The sequence below is a fragment of the Mauremys reevesii genome, linkage group 4 (assembly GCF_016161935.1).
Source record: "Mauremys reevesii isolate NIE-2019 linkage group 4, ASM1616193v1, whole genome shotgun sequence".
Classification (NCBI taxonomy): domain Eukaryota; kingdom Metazoa; phylum Chordata; order Testudines; family Geoemydidae; genus Mauremys; species Mauremys reevesii.
This window is the reverse complement of record NC_052626.1, coordinates 109739772-109760495: the sequence shown is the minus strand read 5'-3', so window position 1 is coordinate 109760495 and position 20724 is coordinate 109739772. Positions and strand designations below refer to the sequence as shown.

Below are 20724 nucleotides of genomic sequence, written 5' to 3'. Positions count from 1 at the left end.
TCAGTGCCAGATTCCACCTAATAGGTATATTTGGATTAATATTAAGAAAAAGAAAAACATTTAAATAATAAAACTAGATTCAAATCTATCATGTGTGACAGGGTCAGGCCAGATGGCTACAGGAGAGTGATAGAAGGCAGATATATTAGCCCCAGGTTAAGCAGGTCCCTTTTCCTGGGTAAGGTAACGGAGCAGTTCCAGAACAATCAGGAACTTGTTGGAACACATTAAGGCAGATGGGCTAATTAGGACACCTGGAACCAATTAAGAAGCTGCTACAATCAGTTAAGACAGGCAGGCTAATCAGGGCACCTGGTTTAAAAAGGACCTCACTTCAGTCAGTGAGGGGCATGTGTGAGGAGCTGGGAGTAAGATGTACAAGAAGTTGAGAGTGAGTAGGCTTATTGCTGGAGGACTGCAAAGTACAAGCATTACCAGACATCAGGAGGAAGGTCCTGTGGTGAGGATAAAGAAGGTGTTGGGAGGAGGCCAAGGGGAAGAGGCCAGGGAGATGTAGCTGTCACACAGCTGTTACAGGAGACACTATAGACAGCTGCAATCCACAGGGCCTGGGCTGGAACCCAGAGTAGAGGGCGAGCCCAGGTTCCCCCCCATCACGTCAACTCCCTATTTGATATAAGAGAAGTTGATCTGGACTGTGGGTCCCACCAGGAGGAAGGTCTCTGGCCTGTTCCTTGACCCATTAGGTGGATCAGCAGAGCCTGGGGGGATTGTTCTTCTCCTTTTCCCAATGCTGGCCGGTGATGAGGTTAGCCAAGTGAACAGCAGGTTTGTGCCACTAACAAAAGGAGCCAAACTGAGGACTGTCATGAATCTCTGAGGCGAGCAAATCCGCCAGAAAGCACAGAACCCACCAAGGCAGAGGAGGAAATTTATCACACACGATACCATTATAGCTATCCACAGTGCTTCAGCTGGACAGGTAGAGATAAGAAAATCGTAAAATTGAAAGAAAATAGTTGCATATAATAAATTTTCTCTGCCTAAGTCAAGCACTAGTTACCCTTTTCTGGAAATGTACTGATAATCAATTTCCTAGAAAAATTGCAGTGGAATGGTAAGGTTCAGGAACTCTGCAAGGGATGTTTCTATAACTAAGACTTTGTTCAGAATAGCTGAGTTCTAACACATATGGTGTAAAAACTCAGGTGAAATCTGATTATATTATCTTGGCAGTAAATGGATTGTCTCTGGCACTAGGACCACACTCGAGTCTCCAATTCAGGAAAGCATCCCTATTCAGGACATTTTAAATACATGATCCTTATGCAGGGGAACTCTTTGTCCTGCTCAGATCTCAGTGGCTTCAGTGGGAGTACATCTGCATGGAATCCCTTCCAGGATCAAGGCTTAGGCTTGGAAATAATTTTCTACAAACCACCTGCATGAAGTTTCTTTCAACATCAGGGCTTTAGATAATTTTCTACAAGCCAGACTTCTCACTTTTAGTCATTCAGACCCCACATATTGAAACGACATATTCACTAATCCCATAAGTTTCTGTTCAGATGGCAACAAGAGGGGCTTCTTCTACACTGTATCCATCTTCTCCATTAAAAATTATTGAGCTGACAACACAAAATGAGGTTAAATGGCCAGATTCTGATACAGGATTATCAAAAGGAACTAAAGACTCCTAGGCTGGACAACCATGGAAAGGGAGAGATTGAATGAGAAAAACAAAAACTTTCTTGAAGATGCTATAACAAATTTATTTGTAATCTGAAAATTTTCCATGAGCCAACTAATGTTACTATCTACTAATTTTATAATTCTTTGTGATGAAGTGTTCTTTTCAGTGCAGGATATTGTGGAAATTCAAATGTGTAAATCAATGGATGCATGTATCTTTTCAGCACACAGGTAGTAAAAAGGATACTAAATTGAACAGATTTTTAATTGTCTAGTTTCAACAAATTCCAGAATCAGATACAGCATATTTTCAGTACTATATACTGATATTTTTATTTTTATATTTTTTAATTTTTACAAGCAAGGAACAAACTCTCAGGACACCTTATCCAAAGCATGTTAAAATCTGTGTAGAAGACTCCCATTCACTTCAATGGGTTTTGGATCAGGCCCTAATTCACTGACAACTGTAAAGGGGAACAATGAAACTGAGAACGTACAACATTTTGTCAAACACACAAAACGAACAGACTAACTATATACAGGGCTTGTTTTCTTTTTTGCTAATTTCTTTCAGTTTTAGTCATTTTAGGAGTTACTTGTAAATATTTTAGGCAGAAATTTTTCAGGCAAATGTCATTTTCAAGTTGATAATGACCCTTTAATTTCTAGGTTCCTTATATGAAAGCCACTTGCAATCATCAACCATATGGAATATAGTAATCATGAGCAAGAGGTAAATAAACTGGTTTTTAAACATACAAGAGGCTATTTACTGAGGTATGGGAAGGGGTTTTATACAACAACGGTGTGTACCCTCATTTATTACAGATGTATTGAAGTTATTTTTAAAAGGCCAAGGTCTATTATTGCAGTACTGTATACTTAGGTGACACGCACTGCATACGTGCATTTGTGGAACACTGTTTACTTATGTGACAAGCAATGCACAAAGTAAATTATAAGAAACTATTAACCAGTATATCCTGGAATTAAATGTAATATTGACAAAAGATTAATCTAGATGATGTATTATGTATGTTCCTGGGAAATGGGTGTTATCTTCAGCATGGGGCAAAAATGGAGACGAGTGAAATATAAACCACCGAAAATATAAACAAATCTAAGCAAAGAATACCAGTGAAAAGTGGTAAGTAGTTAGCAGGAAAAGCAGCAGTTGTAAAAGTATACGTTCGGGCTTGGTAAATGCAGCCAAGTACACAAGACCTTATTCAAAGCTCATTGAGTCTTTCTTTCCATTGATTTCAATGGCCTTTGCAGTATGCCCATTCAAAGCATGCACATTTCATCAGTCATGTGGCGCAGCACTGCCCAGTAAAATGCAGCCTGTCTATATATCCCTGGAGTAACACGTTCACGGTGAAAGTCAATTTCAGGATGGCTGTTAATTAGGGGCCCTTCCTCCACCGTTTTCTATTGCTTGGCCTCTTGATGGCTCCTTTTCTTCTCTAGTGAGTGCCTGCTTTTGCCTTGTGGAACTCCGCATCTGTAAATTGGGGATAATAATACTTCCCTACCTCACAGAGATGTTATAGAGAAACCTACATTCAAGGTTTTGCACTGCTCAGATCTAACAATAATGGGGTCGCATAAGTACCTTACATAGGCACTTATTTTCTGTCTTCCTGAGTTCCTTCTCTGTCATTTAGGTTCATAATAATTCTGTTTTCCCACCCTTTTATACTGTGAGTGTAGATAGTCCTTTCTCTGAAAAACTTACAATGTTTTTACTATGTGCCTCTACAGCACTGAATGCAACTGGGCATTGATGCTATTTTGGGCCTCTAATAAGGTAAATAAATTAATCTGCAAAATTGACATTCAATAAAAAATAGGAAAAAAGAAAAATTAGGGAAGCATGTTGCTTTATTTTATTTTTATTTTTGTGTTATGAAAAATGTACATTAAAAATAAAGGTTATGAATTAAACTAGCCAGTTCCTGGATATTAAATGTTAGCAATGCTATCTCTAATCCTTTAGGGCCAGATTCTCAGCTGGTGTCAATCAGTGTCACGTCTCATCTTTTCTCTCCTTTTTCCTATCCATTTCCAACTGCCTATGTCTTGCAGCTGATAAGGTTTGTAGTATTACCCCAATGGAGAATTGTGTGATTCCAGGAAACTGAGGGTAGGTACATCAGTGGGATATAATATACCTTGAATATACACACTTTTATACATTTGGGCCCAGGTCCTCAAAGACATTTAGGCGCCAACGCCTATGGAATATCTTTGAGGATCTGGTCCTTAGGCATTTAAACTATGGAATCACAGAAATGAGGGGTAGAAAATATATTTATTAAGTTAACTGATTTTTTCCTCCTTTCCTTTACCATGGCAGGACTCTTCTCTATGGTAGTGCATGTTCTCCAATGCTTTGTCCAATAGTCACACTGCTACTTTTATAGAATGCTTATGAAAACAAAAAAAACTAAAGTTCTGCTTTGGTTCAGTGTTTATCTGTGATGTATTTTCAGATGATTGAAAGTTTAATGATAAGCTATTGTTGTCCTGGAGAATGTGTAGCAGCTGGAAGACTCACAAAAATATATCTAGCTTGTATCTATTTGATGTTGTCTGTCCCTTCACTCTGTGTGGTGAGCGCTGCAAATTATGGATTTAGTTATGTACACAATGGCTGAAAACATGAAAAGCTTACTGTAAGTACTGTAAATCCAGTACAGGTTCAGGGCTAGGAAGAGAAAAATGGAATGCTTGTCTCCAGAATGTCAATCTATATCCCATCCAAGGTTTCTGTGGTCTCTTGCAAAGACTTTGAATAATTATGTAAATTGCTCAGATGAGCATGATTTAATTATCTAAATATCCATCTTTGACCCTAAACCTGTGAAATGGTGTCAGCTAATTAGAAATGCTATCCACATTCAACAAGTTAGGCTGTAAAATAAGCGTCTCCAGAAAAGTATGAAAGAATCATAATCTTTCAATAGAAGAATGGCTATAGTGAGAATTTTCTGAAGTAGGAGTGTGGACCAAAGTGTACTCTAATGGCCAGGGAGTAGACATGATTGCTGGAGTGTTATCCAAAAGTCATCTGTGTACGACTGCAAAACTGAGGGATGTGCATAGAGAGTAACACTTCTATCTGTCACTTGAGCTGGAGCACTACCATCTAGTTTTTTGGTGACAAGGTATCATTGGGGTTAGAGGTAGAAAGATGAAAGAAAACATTAATATCTCAGAACTTAGAATTATAGACAAGCAGAACACCTTCTGGTTCTGCTGGATACTTCCTCACTTCCCCATCTCAAACATCTTTGATACTGAAAATAGCATCAAAAGTGAAACCCAGCTTGAAAATAAGTGCTTATATGTGCAGACTCTGTTTGCACTTTCCCCAACTCCATACCGAACCATATCACTAAAGTAACTTCTTCAAAGAAGTACGAACTCCTTCTCACCTCTCCAATCCCAAACACACATGATAATATCCTTCCTTCCAATAGTTCACAGAGGATAGAAGATCGGGAAAACCAGATCTAATGGTTCAAAGTATGAATTGGGGCAAAACCAGATCTACTGGGTCAAAATATGAGAAGGCGGAAGAGTGTCTTCAGGCAATGTAGTGACCTATCCTGAAGGATTCACTCTATGTGGTCTCTGTATGCTCAAGCTTCTATGTGATTTAGGTGTGGGAATGGCTGGCTGGCGAATGGGCAGAGGCAAAGGAGAACTGATTTCCACAGAATCATCCTCCTGGAAACCCACAGTTATTGTCCCAAGTACATTGATATTGATGCAGTCATTGGAGCTTTTCACCTGTATAGCACTGAATTCACTTTTAAAAAGTAGTAGTAAGATCCCCCGAGAATGGGTTGGGTGGGGCCTGAGAGTTGGTGTATTTACATGACAGATTTCTGATTGAACTCATTATTTGCTAAACCCACCCATCTACCCATCATCATCATCATGGCAAATCCCGAAGGGTGCAGATTGAGCACCACCAAGATCAAACTCTGGCAAGGAGCTTAAGATGATCTGGCAGTATATTCAGTTTATGTCCATCACTGGGAATCTTGTCACTCCTGTTAACAGTAATTAAAATCCATTTAAAATTTGAAACCTAAACAATGTTGCATCCGAAGAAGTGGGTATTCACCCACGAAAGCTCATGCTGCAAAACGTCTGTTAGTCTATAAGGTGCCACAGGATTCTTTGTTGCTAAACAATGTAATTTCATTACTATGATATAGTCAAAAGCCAAACTGAAGTTTCTCAAAGTACTAAAGATCTATTATGGAACATGTAATGATTTATTTAAAAAACAGCTCAGATCACCCTTCTGCAACCACCTAATAGTATTTTCAGTATCACTAATCTATTGTGAGCTGAGTTGTGGAGGGGAAAGAGAAGGTGCGAAGAGATTGGATGTGATTTTTCTCTTTGACATCAGGGGACAGATCCCTCATCACTCTTGGTTCCCTTCTATTAGGGTGTGACAACACTGCACGCTTTTTTTGGTGGTGAGTAGTGTACATACTGGTAAAGCCCAAGCCCAAGTATAAAATATGTTTTATGCTTAGGTTGCTGAGGAACCAAACAACATGTCTCTGTTAAGGTTATTAAAGTCCTCCAAGAGCCCCAAATGTTTCTTTTCTTAGAGAGTTCATATTTAATGTTGTCTCTGCTGTGAACTTGAGTGAAGGTTTCTTGAACACAGGACAAACACAGGACACTGTTGCCATTTTTGAAGATTTATTATATCTGATGCCAGTCAGGGGAAAGACTAGAAATGGAACACTTATTCTAAGGATCTATATCCTCTTTACTTGAATATTCTATTCCAAAACTGACTCTTGACTTTTTTGGGGGGTATTTATTCCTTCTCTTTTGAGACACTTTTTAAAAGACAGTCTGGTTTCCCCAGCTGTTTTGAAAAGTTTAAAAGTTCTGTTAGAGCAACTAGAAGGGGGCAAAGAATGATCTGCTGAAAGGATTAGAGGTTTATGTAGAAAAACTGCAAGGAGAAACTCTTGCTTGGGACTATAAAGGGAATGGACTAGGAGGAGCCTGTGAGTGCTGAGAAGCAGTAGTGTTAAAGACATACTGAAATGAGAGGGTCTTTTCCCTGCTAAGGAAGGGTGCAGGGAAACTTTTTGTGATGAGGAACAGTAGAGAGAGAGAGAGAGAGAGAGAGAGAGAGAGAGAGAGGAAAATGCATGTAGAAGGCAGTTATTTCCATAGCAATGCTATGAACTAACCTCAGGTTTTGTAACTCACACAAGAATCCCCCTTTTTTTCCTCTCCTGTGTCTGTACTGAGCAGAGCCAGCATGATAGCCTTTTTCAGGCTGCAGTCTTTTGAGACAGCTGGCCTGGGGAATAAGAGGGAGTGACAGGTTACCAGTGTGGAAGTAGGGAAAGAATATGAACAAGGATTTGAAGGGGATCTTAATGCATGTCAGTCAATTAGCAAGAGTCAGGCCACACTGTAACCCTAGTGATGTGAGACTTGCAGAAGCGAGGATGGTGTGAGGCGAGAGGGAAAGAAACTGTGTAAAAAGTTATTACGACCTTGCAACTGATAACCAAATATGCAGACTGGTGTCTTCTAGGAGTGAGAAAAATAAGATAGCAGGATGGCTTATGTATAAACAAAATGCAGCTGTTGCTCATTATTGTCTGTATTATTGCTTGTTATTGTCTGTAACAAAGGTATAAATGCTTGCTGTAATTGTTTACCTGTTGAGAGACCTGTCCGGGACTGGGGCGACCCTGTGTCCTAGGGCACTCTCTCCCTCCATTGTAATTACTGGAGAAATAATAAAGTATTTGATTTTGCTGCACCCAAAGAAAAAGCGAGAACTGAGTTTTTCTCCGACATCAGTAAAGCAGCACATAAGCAATTTATTTATGACAAAAAATAAATGATGCAGGTGGCATTCTGTGTGAAAACCTGCATTGCCTAGGTTTAATGCTGATGGGTGCGGATTGCAACTTCTCCCTTCTTTAATTAAAGCCTGAAATAGTGGTGCTTGCGTTGTGAGACTCTCCATAAACTTTTGGTGGACTTTGTAGCACTGCAGAGATGTTTTGTGGACCCTGTCTTTGGTATGGAGTACTTGAAGGTGCCTGAGATCACCCCCAGAGATTTTAAATACTTTTCAATACAATATACTTTATGGGCTAGATCTTCAGTAGGTGTATTTCAGTGATTTATACCATCTGAGGATATAGCGCTGTATGAGTCCCAGAACAGAAATCTCAAGAGTTAATTGCACTGTAATTTTGCAACAGATAACATATAATAATAACATTTAGCCCATAAGTAGGGCCCTACCAAATTCAAAGCCATGAAAGACACGTCACGGACTTTGAAATCTGGTCTCCCCCTGTGAAATCTGGTCTTTTGTGTGCTTTTACCCTATATTATACAGATTTCATGGGAGAGACCAACATATCTCAAATTGGGGGCCTGAACAGAAAGGGAGCTGCAGGGGGCTTGGTATTGTCACCCTTACTTCTGCGCTGCCTTCAGAGCCGGGTGGCCAGAGAGTGGTGGCTGTTGGCCCGGCACCCAGCTCTGAAGGCAGTGCCCCACCATCAGCAGCGCAGAAGTAAGGGTGGCAATACCGTACCATGCCATTCTTACTTCTGTGCTGCTGCCTTCAGAGCTGGGTGGCCAGAGAGTGGCAGTTACTGACTGAGGACTCAGCTCTGCAGGCAGCAGCCCAGAAGTAAGGGTGACAATACCATACCACTCCATGCCATCCTTCCTTCTGTGCTGCTGCTGATGGTAGCTCTGTCATCAGAGCGTGGCTCCCGGCCAGCAGCCGCTGCTCTCCAGCTGCCCAGCTCTGAAGGCAGTGCCACCGCCAGTAGTAGTGTAGAAGTAAGGGTAGCAGCAGTTCTGCAACTCCCTGTATAATCACCTTGCAACTCCCCCCAGAACTCCTTTTTGGGTCAGGACCCCTACAATTACAACACTATACACTTCAGATTTAAATAACTGGAATCATGAAATGTGCAATTTTTAAAACCCTATGAATGTAAAATTGACCAAAATGGACTGTGAATTTGGTGTGCCCTACCCACAAGTGCCAATATCATCTTCAAGGTGCTTTACAAACATTATTTAATCTGTACATAAATACTTCTGAGCAATAATGCAAAATTAAAAACTCTTGGTTTCAAAGAAGACACTTGAGGATATCCCAGGTTAAGCTTCATTTAAGGGATTCCCTTGTTGTTTGACTGTCCCCAAAATGTTTACTCTCTGTTGCCAAGGGCTTTTGTGGGTTAAGCTTAGATGAGCTAAAAATATAGAAAGACAATAAAATTCCAGTTGCATGATAACTGAATCAATATTGTCCTGCATCCTGTATGCCGGATTCCCAATTTTGCTATGAAAAAAACGATGTCTGTTTACTTTCTTATCTCAGTAAACGTTGCACCCATTTTGTGTTCCTCCTACTCCTCCTTCTCACTTTACATGTCCTCCCCTGCGATGGCATTAATTGTACCAAAGGGCCTTATATAAAGAGAGGTTTTCTGAAGAGGTTTGCAGTGCAGCCAGCTTAGCCACCATGGGGCTAAGACTTGCCGGCCTTTTTGCACTCTGGCTGGCTCTTTCCTGTGCGAACGAAATTAAAAAAGGTAAGATCTAGAAATGGGATGGTGAGGAATTTCCCACTGGAAAAGGGTGGAAAGATTTAACTAGTGCAGTTAAGAAAAAGCTAAACACCCGATGAAATAATGAAAGGGAATATTATGATATCAAATATCCTCCCTTCATTTTTGACATTCAAATGCTGAGACCAAATGTATGAGCTGAAATAGATGTGGATTCTTTTGGAGGAAGATTCTATAGTTTTCTTTCTGAGCTTTGTGGCTGGCTGAATCCATTATATTGATCTCTAGCTTTATGTATGTGATGAAGTAACGATTGCCTAGCATGAAGGTTTGCAGGAGTTTGGCAGGTACCAAGCAATAGCAACAGGGAAAAGGGATGAGTGTCATAAGGAAACCTCTGCATTTGGCTATTCAGAAATAGCAGTATATGCTTTCTTGTCCAAAAGATGTATATATTGTTAACACTTGGACTAGATCATTTTTTAACCTATTACTTCAGCAATCCTAGTCCATAATTTTTTAATCTACCTTTCTAAAATAATGAGTCTCCAATTTAATTAGCTTGAGGTGTTAGGATGAATATGTATTATTGAAAAATAGCAAATATTTTGGTACAACTGGGTGATGCATTCCTGTGCAGGTGATCAGGGGGTTGGATCCTGGGATTGGTCCCTTCTTGAATATACTATGGCTAGGAGAGCCCCTGATAGTAATTGGGAGGAAGGGAACACACTGGATTGCTTTCCAGTCCCACTCTCTAGTGGATGCAAGAATCAGCAGTGATGGGCTTTGGAAGGATGGATGTGAACCCTTCCTTAAATGAAGAGGGCGATGCTGCAACACAGGGATTTGTTTGGATGGAGTAGAAAGTAGAGAAATTAGGAGATTTACAGGATCCCTGAACTTCTCCCAAAGCAAACAATATCTATATGTAGCCCACACACCTCCTGGGTGTGGTGTTCTGTACCATCTAGTGGCACTGAGACCACTTAAAGAGAGAGAGATTGAGCCTACACTACTACCTTAGCTAATAGCCAGTTGACTTTAGTTCATGTGGTAGAGGTTCCTGCAATAAACTCCAAAGGCCCCAGGTTCGATCCTGCCTGACAACAACCGGGTTCTGTCAGTGTTACATATAGATCTCTGGAGAAAGTGAGCATCAAAGTAGACCCATGAACTATAAATATGATGTTCTGCTGTCTGTATTACATACAGTATGTCTTGATGCCTTCAAATATGAATTGTTCAAGGGGACCTATGGTTTTGTTCAATCAATTTAAAAATTGAGAGTGAATCTAGTATTTATGAGTGTGAGGCATGCTAATGCTTGCTTGGCTGCTTCCCTTATCACACATAGCTCTGACAATGAACCTCAAACCTAATCTACAACAATCCCTGCAATTCCAGTTTTGAGAATGTAAATTGTGCTAAATTTGTGTCAGTTACTGTTGTGGACAAATGGTGGTGGAATGAGTTTGAGACCTCCAAACATTTGGTTGCTATTGCTTTCTTCTTACCTTCCTGACATAGTTTAGTTGTTGTCTTATCTTGAGTTCTTATGAATATCGAGGGTACTGAGAGTACTCCAAGTCACTATTTCGAACGGCAATAATGAATTCACACTTGGAATTTGGATTACATAAGGGATTAATTCCTATAAAGAAAGTATCTTGCAAAAAATTGGAAAAGTGACAAAATTATTTAGAATAAATTAATACACTTGCCATCCTGGCCTGAGCCTACATTAATGGTATGGGAGTGTCATATGACAGGAGTGTTAAAGCTCCTCAGTACAGCTGGGAAAATAACAGATTTATTTTATTCACTCGTGGTTCTGAAAAATAAATAAATAACGAAATTGCTTTGGGTCAGACCAAATGTCAAATTCTGAAAAAATTCCGTGAATCAAAAAAGTCAGCCAAAATTTCTTTTAAGTTGAATAGAGCATTCGGTTTCATTTTTGGACATTTTAACAATAACAAATAAGGGAAATTAAGGTGTTAGATTCATAAAAAGGCCAAAGAGGCGCCTCCTTTAGCCCAGTGGTTAGGGCACTTGCCTGGCCTGTGCCCTAACCGCGAGGCCATCAGCTACTCTGGGAGGTGTGTCTCTCAGTTTCTCCTGTTAAAGCTATTCCATTTTGTATAAAATACTTGACTAGTCATTGGGCCAGAGAGAGAGTGTATGACAATGACTCTATAGTCTGGTTATGGCAGACTCTAGCAATGTGGGATACCCAAGTTCAAGTCCCTGCACTACATTAGGCAGAGGGGGGAGATTGAACCCAGGTTTCCTACATCTCAGGGGAGTGCCCTAACCACTATTGGTTCTAAGGTATAAAGGAGCGGCCACCATTTCTTCTTCTGTGAATGGAGCCCAAGTCCCTTTGTGAATAGAACCCTCCTAAATTATTTGAGACAAACCTATCTGGCAACTTTGTTCAAATTCAGAAATAGTTTCGGGCTTACTGAAACTGCATTTTTCAGTGAATAAACTATGTGTAACCAATTGTGCCCATTTCTACTTCTCAGTTTCAACAGGCAAGTGCTCTTATCCATCACACATGCAGTCAGAACTTGAAGAGGTATCCGGGCCCCAGCTGCATGTAAAAATGCATGACTCTCAGCCAGAGAGATGCACATATCATCTGTTTATTATGCAAACACTGGGGATTTGGTTTTTTGTCAAATTGTTGAGTATATATTTTATAAATGGCTTGTTCTGTATGCATAGCAGATTATCTTCTTGTGTAAGCCTAGTAGTATGCCATAGCTGAATCATTTAAGTATCATTCCTTAGCTGTCTTGCTGTGTAATGTTGCTTATTATCAATGGGTGCTAGCTACTTTATTTCACTTTCTTCATCCCTTCTCCATAACTTAACAGGCAGAACCCAAAACCATGGCCACTACGTCTGCAGTACCTGGGGGAACAATCATTTCAAAACTTTTGATGGAGACTTCTACCAGTTCCCTGGACTCTGTGATTACAACTTTGCTTCTGACTGCCGAGAGTCTTACCAGGAGTTCTCAATCCACATCCAGCGTGCTGTGAATGAAAATGGACACCCTGACATCCAATATGTCCTGATCACCATAAAGGATGTTGTAATCTACCTCACCCAAAATGCGGTTGTCGTGGATAAGCAAATGTGAGTTCTTCTAGTATTATAATTCTTCAAAGAAATGTCCAGTAAGATGCTTCCATAGACAAACAGAACTGTACAATATGTAGCATTAAGATATCTATTGTGAGCCTTTCACCAGGCAAAAGAAATTTTGGGGAAGGAACACAATATTTTGAATAGACCCACTGAAGCGAATGAGACACTTGCTAGGTAAGGTACTGGAGTAAGGGTGCCAGAACCTGGATCAGGTTTAACAGATTTTAACATGATCAAATAAATATAGATTCATAGACTCATAGACTTTTAAGGTCAGAAGGGACCATTATGATCATTTAGTCTGACCCCCTGCACAATGCAGGCCACAGAATCTCACCCACCCACTCCTGTAGCAAACCCTTAGCCTATGTCTGAGTTATTGAAGTCCTCAAATTGTAGTTTGAAGACCTCAAGCTGCAGAGTGACCCGTGCCCCATGCTGCAGAGGAAGGCAAAAAACCTCCAGGGCCTCTGCCAATCTGCCCTGGAGGAAAATTCCTTCCCGACCCCTTCTGTTGTCATTGCTGCCTCTAACTAGAGCCCAGGTTTTATGAAAAACTGTCAAACTCACTCCAGTGAATACCTACTAAGGAATAGAAAATAACCTTCTATTTTCCAGGCACCTAACCAGAATATATCCAGAAATATCATGAAGTCTTTTGACATATATTACTGCCAAAAATGAGAGATTGCTTAGTTGTGCACCAAAGTGTTAAAAAGAAATTCACAAGCAGCTTTTTAGGGGTCCTTTAAAGATTGCTTTCCCATGCACTGAACCTATTCTTCTCCTAAGTATTGTTCATAAAACAATAAAACCCTAATAAAAGAAGACTTGTGGAACAGGTTTATACTGTGTATAGGATTCAATGTTCTATAGACTTTCATACTCTTTAAACCATACCTATGGCACATGTCCCAGTGGCATATAAAATATCACTACATGCCAATGCAATGAAAGCTATAGAATTTTAAAAAGTGACTGGGGAAGACCCCATCCATTGACTACCAACACAAAATTAATACTGGATATTATGGTAATCAGATAGCTCTTCAGATGGTGATTTGGTGAGATCTTTTTTTCAAAATTTATCATAATATTGAATGACTTGATGACTATGCTCTGCCTAGGGGAGATGGGCTGGGTCTGAGTTCAACTCTCGGACTTAGTCCTTCACTGCTGGTAATACTTCTGCAGCTTGGAAGGGGTCCTGAGATATCAATCAGCAGAGTGCTGGAAAGAGTGAGTCTCTAAGGGCTGGTCTACACCACACAGTTAGGTCGACATAAGGCAGCTTATGTCAACCTAATTATGTCAGTGTCTGCACTAGAGCGAGAAGCCCTGGCGGCTTCGGACCCTGTTCTTAGCTGAGAGCCACAGCAAGATAGGGTGACCAGACAGCAAGTATGAAAAATCAGGACAGGGGGTGGGGAATAATAGGAGCCTATATAAGAAAAAGACCCAAAAATTGGGACTGCCCCTATAAAATTGGGGCATTTGGTCACCCTACAGCAAGAAGCCCTAGCACCCGTTCAAATTTCAAATTGACAAGGCTGCCTGGCTCCCGGCAGAGAGTGGTGGAGGGTGCCAAGAAGCTGGGGCAACTGGTCCCCGCTCCCTGAGGGCAGGAAGCCCTAGGCATCTTCCCCCAGCTCCCAGTGAGGAAGTGGGAGTTAAGAGGAGGCAGTTCACCAAGAACCTGGGAGCTTGTGGGGCAGCCAGGGTCCCAGCAGGGTGCTCCCAGCAGAGCTGAGAGGGCTCTCCTGGTAGAGCACTCCTGGTAAGGACATGCACTACTGACACAAGGAGGGTAGTGTGGTCATGTACCACCGCAGTAATTACTAGTTTATATTACATTTCTAGTGTCAACATATCCTAAGACTTTCTAGTTCTTCTGTGGATTGCCACAGAATTTTGGGCTCCAGAGAGCAGATAAAGATTTTTGAAATGCATCTCAATGGCATAGCTGATACACACAGGCAAGCCAAACACCATCCCATAGCAGATACTCATAGCCATCCTAGTAAGTGCGGGTCCCCATTGCAAACTCCAGTATCAGCATATAGTTGCATGTTCCACCCAGACAATCTTCAGAATTGGATTTTTACTACTTTACAGGTGCCCTGTATAAGATAAGAAAAGAAACAATTATAAAATCAAAGAATGAAAGAGAGAAAATATACAAAGTTGGACATCAGAATAGACGAAAGAACAGTTATTTATGTCAAGGCTTGGTGCTACAGTGTTGGTTCCATAAATGCTACAAAACTCCTCTGTTCTGATTCCCTAGCTTAGAGTCAGCATTAGAAAAGCTCCATCCCAGAAGACTCCATGCTCTCAAGTAGCTGCCTAACATTTTTAAAAAATGTTCATGCTCCAATGTTCATGATGTGACTCGTAGTTTGTGGTAGGAATGTTAGTTTGTGAGTTTCTATTTGGTGTCTAGACCCTAGCTAAGGTGACTGCATGCATTAGAAATGTGCAAGATGAGTAGTTAGAAAAGTTCTGGCATCAAGAAATTAAGACTTAAAATACCACCGTGAAGGTATTTTAAGGCTAGGAAAGAAATTGTGAGAGGGGATGTATGCCTGGGCACACACCATTAAACTAGCAATAGCATTTGCTCTGAGACCTGTGTAGAGAAGGAAATAGCTATTCATTGATTTGGCTGGATTCCAGTGTAACTAATTCTGTTTGGTCAAGTATTGAGCTGTTTAGGTTTTATTGTAAGAAGCTGTTTGCGGGAATGCTTTTATCACCCAACCAAGTTCTGCATTGTGGCTTGTGTACACAATGAACATAAGGGTGTATATTAAGTGGATCAGCTTCTTATCAGTCAACAGCATTTTTGTTCAATCCTGTTTGAGATACCTGGGTCAAATTAATGACCTCTGCTGATTCTATTAATGATTCATCTCTTATAATTAGATTATTGAATTTTGATGCTTTTAACAAGCTCTTTTCTCCCCACATTTTTCTTCTACTTATGTTGACCATCAGGTCCCATGTCTGCATTGTCCTCATCCCAAATCATTAGGCCATTCTCTCAAAAAATAAAGGTTATTTAAAGGGGATATCCAGTCTCCTAAAACAGTATATGATTTTTGGAAAATGAAAGACACTATTCAGTTTCTTGTGCCCATTTGCCATGTGAACCTCAATCATGGGTAAGCAGTGAATATTCACTCTCCCAGATTCAGGTCCTTTGTTTTTTGCTTTTACTGACTGAATCACATTTCTTTGCTGGCATTTTGCCTTCTTTCCTACCTGAGATAGAGAATCTATCCCTTTAAGGAGCCTGTGGCTCTAAGATTGCCTTGCCTTGTCAAGGTAAATTCCAGACGGCACCAACATGTCAAGTCTAAAATTTTACATGTGCTGGCCACAGGAGATAAGTGTTATCTAATGAAGTCTGTGTAAGCATCAGGCAGAGAAGTCTGCAAAACTGCCTTGAAATAGGAAGAATCTGAACTGGATTTCTGTGACCAACTGGAATGAATGCCGATTAAAGCAATTTAAACCAGGTCAAACAAAATATGACTTACCTCAGCAAGTATCTGAGAGGAAGGGGATTTAATTCCCTGCTAAACAGAGTCTGTCCTGTACAACAGAGAACAGCTGTGTGGGACTCAGAGATGGAGGCCAGAAAAGTGTAATCTGCAGAGCCTGGTTCTTCCATGCACTCTGATGTTCCTCTTGCAACACCTAAGACATTCAGTTTACTCCTTTCTGTTTTCTACATTAGATCTAATACAAAATCTCTGACTATCTTCTTCTCAGTGTAACAACACCATACTATAGTTCCGGTTTGCTGATTGAGAACAGTGAAATCTACACTAAAGTCTATGCAAGAGCGGGCCTGGTTCTAATGTGGAACCGTGAAGATTCACTGATGGTATGTCTGACAATGAACTTTACTTTTGCTACTATTCGGTTTTAACAAATTAGCATAAGCTGAACAGAGTCATTGTGTTAAGCAGCCTCTTCCAGCTGGGAATGGAGATAGTTTATTCCCAGATTAGAAGGTTCCTTTGTCCATCATGTGACTGGAGTTGGGCATAGAAATGAACTTTCCTTCACTCTCAAGAGAAGATGAGACGGGAATGAGAAACAGCTAATATTTTGGTTAAAAAATTCTAACAAATTCTGATCTGCAATCCATTTGATTGTCTCTTGGAGGATTGCTGTGCTCTGTTATTCAGCTTCCCCAGCAAGGAATAAATTCACCCCTTAAGGGAAAAAGTTTGTTATATAAAGCACCCTTTCTTCCTAAGCTTTGACATAATGTTGACAAGAGGCACTGTCCTGGTATAGTAACTTCTCACATTCTTCCATTATATGTTTTTATTTTCCCATGGTGATTGTTTGCATTGGACTGTGTTACTATTATGTTAGATGTACTAAAACCTAATTTACAATGGAGAGGCATTCGCTATCTCTCCTCTATTAACTTCCCCTGCTAGTGAATTTATTCTTGTTGGGAATGTTTTTTTTTTTAGTGCTACAGCTGATTTTCTTTCTGGTTTTGTTTTCATTATTTAGCTGGAGCTGGATCCCAAGTTTAACAACAATACTTGTGGTCTTTGTGGGGATTACAATGGACAGCAGCTCTACAATGAATTTATCTCTAATGGTAAGTGGTCTAACAGTATATATAGATACCACGTAAGGCAGGCATCTAGATATTGTATCAGAGAGGGCAAAGGTAGGATTTATAGTACAGAAACTTAAATTCCATCAGAGATTTTCCAGCGATTGCTAAGAGATACAGATAAATTATTAATGGTGTACTATATTCCAAGTGAATCAGCTGATTCTGTGGAGTCTGTGTTGGTGTAGGCCAGTGGTTCTCAAACTTTTATACAAGTGACCCCTTTCACATAGCAAGCCTCTGAGTGCGACCCTCCCCTTATAAATTAAAAACACTTTTTAATATATTTAACACCATTATAAATGCTGGAGGCAAAGCGGGGTTTGGGGTGGAGGATGACAGCTCGCAATCCCCCATATAATAACTTCGCGACCCCCTGAGGGGTCCCAACTCCCATTTGAGAACTCCTGGTGTAGACTTTCTCACTTGTCGGAATACTAGTGAGCTTTTCATGTCCATCTGAAATTGATTTTCTTAAAAGTATTAAAATAGTCAGTACAGTGCCTGATATATAATAAAGTTTGCTTGATCACTAAAGTGCCAGGAATCAGATGTGTATTGTTAAGTTTGCTGTGTTTATCAAGACTTTTTTACATCTTCCTCGCAGGCATGACCTTCAATCCGATCATGTTTGGAAATATGCAGAAGATTAACAAACCCAACACAGTATGTGAGGACCCTGATGAAACACAGACTGTCACAACCTGTAATCAGCATGTGAGTAATCATAGTGGTCAACTTTACTTAGCTGGCAGGTGGAGACATTCCTGGAACGTGGGGAGACCACTGAGTGTGAAGATGGTTAAGAGCCTGGAACTTTCCAAGGCACATACCATGTCCCTAACTAACTCCAATGGCATTAACATTGTTATGCCTTCTAAAAGGAGGGGTAGAACCGATGAAAGATCTTAGTTGCACATGTGTTGTTTCTGACACAGAATTATCTAGAGATAACCTAAGACTTGGAGTCATCCCTCTTTTGCAACCATTAGTGATGTCCAGAAGCCAAGCACAAAGGAACCTCTCTAGAAACTTGGGTGCCAGGGATGCCTTTTAAACTTTTCTTTTTTTCCCCTCTCCTCCTTAGCGTGATGAGTGTCTGAGTCTGCTGACTTCTTCAGTATTTGCTGACTGTGAGTCCCGTCTGAATCTGGAGATGTATGTTCAAGCCTGTATGCAGGATAAGTGTGCCTGCCAGGGAGCTGAGGATTCCTTCTGCCTCTGTAACACCATCTCTGAGTACTCTCGCCAGTGCTCCCATGCTGGTGGCCGGCCTGGAAACTGGAGGACAGAAAAGTTTTGCCGTAAGCATCTTCTCAAACTTGGCAGAGTAATCAATTCATCCTGGGTGAAATATTTAAAACTGCTCATCTTGTGTATATCCTCTTTCCTCCTCCCTTGCCTTTGTTATTAAGGACATTTATTGGAAGTAGAAATTATGTTCCAACTGAAAGCCATATGGTTTGATCCTGCTTCCTGTGAAAGTAATGGGATTTTTTGCCATTAATTACAGTGGAAGCATGATTAGGATCACTGTCTTCTGTTCAAGAAGCAAGAAAAGAATGTAGAGAAGAAAAAAAGCAATCTAGAAATTAAACACATTAAATACATTTGGCCAAATTGCAGCCAATTGAGTCAATTCCACTGATTTCGTTGGAGCCAATATATGCTCTTTGGTTTCTGTGGAACGCAGAGTTTATATACAAGTCACTGATCTTTTTCTTTCATTATTTTAGTTAAGACGTGCCCTGGAAACATGATCTACCAGGAAAGCAGCTCGCCATGCATAAGCACTTGTTCCCATTTGGAGATCAGCAGCCTTTGTGAGGAACACTTCATGGATGGCTGCTTCTGCCCTGAAGGTAGGTGTCTCAGTTCTATATGAGGCAATAGGTTTGGATTCAAGTCTCTTCATATACTCCAGAATGTATCTGAAAAAGGCTGTATTATCTATACTTTACCTTCACTAAAAAAAACCCACAAGGAGTTCAGGATTTAAATATTCAGTATAAAGCAAGTTACATTTTAGAAATGAATACATTTTACCAGTGGAGTAAATTTGTCCTTGAAAATTAATAAAATTCTAGCATGTTTACAAAAGTAATGCATTAGCTTGGCTTTATTTAACTCACACTAACCCAGTTAGGCCCTTTATTTCTGTCTGTGGCTAGGCACGTGGTGTATGAGACTGTTACCACCTCTGAACTGAGAGTTGGTCCCTTGGGTTAAGCAGTAGACATGCATGTTTTTAGATGTAGAGTTTTAGACCCTGTAGGTAACCCTGAGAAGGGACATAATTACATATATATTATCTACATGGAGATATTATTAATATGTGACAATGAGCTCAAATGTAATATTCAAGACCCTGTTGCCAACCATGGAAAATAACTTCACAGTGATAGCACAACAACAATAGTTTAGGTGAATTTTAAATCCAGCCATTTAGAATGTACAGATTTAAGTTGAGATTTTCAGAGTGACACAGGGGATTTAGCCACACAACTTCCATTAAAAATATTAAATTAAACATTAAAAACAATGGAAGGTCTGTGGCCTAATCCCCTTTTGATATCCTCAGTTACCATTAATTTTGGGTCTGGCTGAGAGTGTGCCTTTTCCAAGAGTTTCTCCTAGGTTGGTTGGTGCTGGTATTTTGACATGAACTATGAGAGGCTATGGTTGTGTTTTGTAGGAACTGTGTATGATGACATCAGTGGGAAAGGCTGTGTGTCTGTTAACCAATGTCACTGCAAACAGCAGGGATCCCTGTATTCACCTGGGCAAAATATCACCAATGAATGTGAAGAATGGTAAGGGTTACAATTCACTCGAAACCGCTCTCAGAATGACCATGCATGGATCTGTCAGCAGAGTTGCTACCTATTTGTATATGTCCTGCTGCAAAAGTCATGGTACCTTTCCATGTGTCGCAATATCAAGATGCTACAGTGAGCCAATTTTATGGCATCTTGAGTCTGTAATATGTGGAAGAGGAGAGTTTTAAATAAATTTTCAAAGCACCTAGGAGTACTTTGTCCTGACCCAATAGTGCTCTGAATACAGATTTTTTCAGTGCTTTCAGTCCCTCTGACACCTAACCCCATTTTTGAGTCCTTATTTATTTGTGTTTATAGCACCTGTGATTCAGGCAGGTGGGTGTGCAAGCATTTACCCTGTCCAGGCTCATGCTTAGTAGAAGGAGGCGCTCACATCACCACCTTTGATGGGAAGAAATACACCTTCCATGGAGACTGCTACTATGTGCTGTCCAAGGTATCATGTATTAAAGTTCTCTTCTCTCAGATAGCAAAAATAGATGTATCTGCCTTCCGATTTAGAGGCTGTAGATCACTGTTTCATTATACTTTTTGAGGCTGGGATGGAGGACGCTGTAGAGTCTATACTAGAGAATTCAAAGTGAGTCATGCTCCCCAGTGTCCACTGATCTGGTAGTGAAGGTTTGTGCTCACCTGCTACACTCTGACAGCCTTAGTCATTTCCAATTTCATGACTATTATGGAACAGGTTTATGGTACGCAACCCAGTCTCACTTGTAAGAGTCCAGAGGAGCACACTGGTGCTAGTGAACAGATGGCTGGACCTGCAACTTGAAGGACTCAGCTCTGCCAAATAGATCTGAAATGA

General features: G+C 40.4%; 1 protein-coding gene across 1 annotated transcript in view; it reads left to right on the top strand.

Moving 5' to 3' along the window:
• Nucleotides 1–9211: 9211 nt before the first annotated feature.
• The window catches only part of MUC2 (mucin 2, oligomeric mucus/gel-forming), a 58678-nt gene continuing 47165 nt past the window's right edge, over nt 9212–20724 (top strand). Inside the window, exons 1-9 of the mRNA XM_039536606.1 lie at nt 9212–9290; nt 12152–12416; nt 16206–16320; nt 16968–17058; nt 17684–17793; nt 18164–18380; nt 18813–18938; nt 19772–19889; nt 20214–20352. Of these exons, the coding sequence (XP_039392540.1) occupies nt 9221–9290; nt 12152–12416; nt 16206–16320; nt 16968–17058; nt 17684–17793; nt 18164–18380; nt 18813–18938; nt 19772–19889; nt 20214–20352 (1251 nt within the window). The 5' untranslated portion in view covers nt 9212–9220. The remainder of the gene's footprint in view (nt 9291–12151; nt 12417–16205; nt 16321–16967; nt 17059–17683; nt 17794–18163; nt 18381–18812; nt 18939–19771; nt 19890–20213; nt 20353–20724) is intronic.